General features: G+C 34.6%; 1 protein-coding gene across 1 annotated transcript in view; it reads left to right on the top strand.

Annotated features, from left to right (window-relative positions):
* The window catches only part of EXO1 (exonuclease 1), a 43,711-nt gene extending 41,585 nt beyond the window's left edge, over positions 1–2,126 (top strand). Inside the window, exon 15 of the mRNA XM_010836683.1 lies at positions 1,737–2,126. Coding sequence (XP_010834985.1) covers positions 1,737–1,875 — 139 coding nt within the window. The 3' untranslated portion in view covers positions 1,876–2,126. The remainder of the gene's footprint in view (positions 1–1,736) is intronic.
* The last annotated feature ends 1,453 nt before the right edge of the window (positions 2,127–3,579 follow it).

Raw genomic sequence — 3,579 nt, 5'->3', positions numbered from 1 at the left:
CTCATCCTCTGTCGTCCCCTTCTCCTCCTGCCCCCAATCCCTCCCAGCATCAGGGTCTTTTCCAATGAGTCATCTCTTCGCATGAGGTGGCCAAAGATTAAACTTTACCTAGTAGATATTGTTATCACAATCAGTTGAGATAGTATTAGTGGAAATACTTTGTAATAAGTGCTGGACAATTAATTTTTACTTACATTGTGTAAAGTCTAGATTAAACCATATAGCAGCAGTTCTCAAGCTTTTTGCCTTTAGGAACACTTTATAGTCTTAAAAATTACTGAGAGCCCAAAAGTACTTTGCTTTATGTGGGTTATATCTGTTTTTAATCTGTTATTAAAAGGGACATTTAGAAAATATTTATTTATTTTAAAATAACAACAATCTCATCTCATCTTAAAATTGATAGTATATTTTTACAAAACTATGTTTTTCAAAACAAAAGTGAGAATGACGTTGTTTTACATTTTTGCAAATCTTTTCTGTCCAATTTAACGTAACTGAACTGCATTCTTGTATCTGCTTCTTTGTTTGATTTGTTATGTTTTGATTGAGTTATATGAAGAAAATCTGGTCCCGCATGTAAATGCACTTTAGCATAATAGCATTTTTTATTTAATTTTAATTTTTCTTCTTTTATATTACACCAAAATTCAGTACGTGGTAGTTTCTCAAAAGTTGTAATATAGGATATGAAACCATATTAATTGATTTTTATATATTACAGTCTACTGGCTCATATTGTATTTTGGTGTTCATCTTTTACTCATTCATAATTTTATAACATTGGTGTAAATCATTTGAAAAATGTGGACTTACTGAGTTGTGCTTATCTTTCAATTGTTGACACATTTCATTATACAATATTTTTAAAAATCACAGTCTTGCCAGCAGTCTTTTAAGTATTGGGAAGGTGTCAAGGGGCAGATATAAGTTTTCCAAAATTCTAATTTTCACTGGAAAGCTTGAATTTTTGTCTCTGGCAACTAATGCTGTTAGGTTTTTTTTTTTTTTCCCTTAGAAATAACAAACAATCTCTGTTCATTTTAGAGAAGCCCTTTGCTAAATAATTAAATTTGAATTTCCATAGTGAGACTGACTTTTCTTTTAGTACTATCAATATTTCTTAAACAGTTTGGTGATACTGTGTTGATTCATTGTCAGCAGCTTTACTTATTATCAACACAAGTGTCTTTTTTTAGGTTATTGATACAAGTATCAGCACAGTATGAAAAGTAGATAAAGTCTAAATACTATTATGAAAATAGTTTTAAATATTACAAACCCCCCAAAAGGGTCTTGGGAATAGGATTAGTTTTTATAGACGTAGAACTTCCTTCCAAAAGTTGGGAGAGGGGAAGGAGTGAAAAGATAGGGCTTAAACGTTTGTTCATGCTTCACTCACGCTGCTTCTCAGCCAGACTTGAGAAGGATGCTAGAAAGAAAAAAACTAAAGTTTGTTTACTGAAATCATTCTACCTTAGCTAGTGTCTGTTTAGTAGTGGTGTGGTACCTCCTTTGAAAGATGATTTAGAAAGCAGGAATGGGTACTAAGAAGCAAAACTCAAATTCTGTGGGGCGTACTCAGAGGAGAATTTGATTGTGTTACATAATGAATTGAGAGAAATTATACAGTAGAGGTTCTTATCCTCTTTATATACCTCTATTTTGTCCAGGCAGATTATTATCGAATAAACACTACCATAAGAACACCAAATTCATTTTATTATATTTTGCAGAGATTCTGAAAAGCTTCCTTCTTGTAAGAAGCCAGATCCCCTGTCTCCAGTCAAAGATAACATCCAGCTAACTCCAGAAGAAGAGGATATATTTAACAATTCTGAATGTATGCTTGTTCAGAGAGCACTATTCCAGTAAACGCAAGCAGCTGGGAGACTGTTGCCTGCAAGAGAATCTCTATCAATTTCGAGTCCTGTTTGGAAATGAGGCCATTCTGAAAGATTTGTTCTTAGATCTATGCTATTTATTTTAAATAGAACACAATTTTTTATAATAATTTTGCAACTGTTCTTGTTTGGCTTTTTATATTTTTATAAGAAGCTAACTAGAGAAAGAACTTTGGAAAATCTACTCTCCTACTTTCCCTGTGGTACAGCGGCTAAGACTCCTTGCACCCAATGCAGGGGACCTGGGTTCGACCCCTGATCAGGGAACTAGATCCCACTTGCCACAACTAAGGGTCCCCATGCTGCAACTAGGTCCCAGTGCAGCCAAAATACATAGTTTTAAAACAAAAATCTATTCTAAAGAAACAAAAATCTATTCTAAAGATTTCTATAATGTTGTCAAATACAAAGATGGTAAATGGAAAACCACAATTCTGTGATCATTTTGTACTATAAGAAATTACTATACTTTTCCATGTTTTCATTTTTTTCCACCTGCCTTTCTTGTCTTTCAGGGTTGAATTGGAAATATGGTTGCTGGGATGGGAGGGGTAGTTGGAAGGGTTAAAGATCACTGCATAAATGGGACAGTGCTCTGTCATCCCTGAAGAGCTTGGTAGGTTACAGATTGACAGTGAAGGAAAATTGCTTTCAGCATCTTATGAAAGGAACTACTTATATCATTCATATTCTTAAACTTCCAAAATAGCCTGTTTCTCTTGTATATCTGTTTTGAAGTGTAGGCTAAAAATTCCTTAACTTATATTTAAAACTTATGTCCTAGGTGTGATGTAAGATATTACTACTAAAGCTACAGAATCGATGATTTGTCCATACTCTGCAAAGAAATAGATGGGAACCAAAACCAGGTATGCAAGTGAAGATCTGAAGTAAGGAAGTGAAGTGACAGTCTGACCAGAAGTAAAACAGTTATAAAAGTGTCTGAGATATAGAGGATAAATGAAAGGGATTCAGAGCAGTTTAATTTTTATGAGACTTAGTAGAGGACTTGGATAAATAGTCCAAGTGGAAAAAAACATAATGTTTTAAGAAACAGCATAAAAATTTTAAATGGAGACAATTTTTTTCTCAAAATCTGGAAAAAGGTATACAAAGAACAAAAGCAAAATGGAACTTTCTGTGAATGTTTCCTATTACAGAACAAATTGAGAAAGGGAAATGGCAACAGTGCTGTAGTTTTTCAGTCTCCGAACCCCCACATAACCGCAACTGGATGACAAAGTCAAAATACCAGTGAACAACATTACAACAAATTCAGATGGCATCATATATTTAAATCCCAAAATGTAAGTAGGTGAAGACAAGCCACCAACAGCCATAAGACTGCAAGGAGGTACTGACATCTATATGGGAGAAGTAGAGAATGGTAATAGGTCATCTAATGGACATGAGAACAGAACTTACAGAATAATTGTTGAAACACAGAGCAGACTAAGTTGCAAACAGCATTTAAAACTGTTATGCAACCCAATGGTGAGTGAGTGCGAGAGGCCTGCAATTATATCTGAAGGACTGAAGCAGTGTAGTCCATGTGAACTTTTGAGATGATTTCCCGTATTTGCCAAGGCTCCCTTCTAGGGGAACAGGGTCCCCCACAGAAGAGAAACTGCTGGCAAGTAAAACAAAAGCTTGAGTGGGAAAGAGACAGTAGACA

This window comes from Bison bison, unplaced genomic scaffold (assembly GCF_000754665.1).
Source record: "Bison bison bison isolate TAMUID 2011002044 unplaced genomic scaffold, Bison_UMD1.0 scf7180017864064, whole genome shotgun sequence".
In the NCBI taxonomy this organism is placed as follows: Eukaryota; Metazoa; Chordata; class Mammalia; order Artiodactyla; family Bovidae; genus Bison; species Bison bison.
This window is presented reverse-complemented; position numbering and strand designations above follow the sequence as displayed.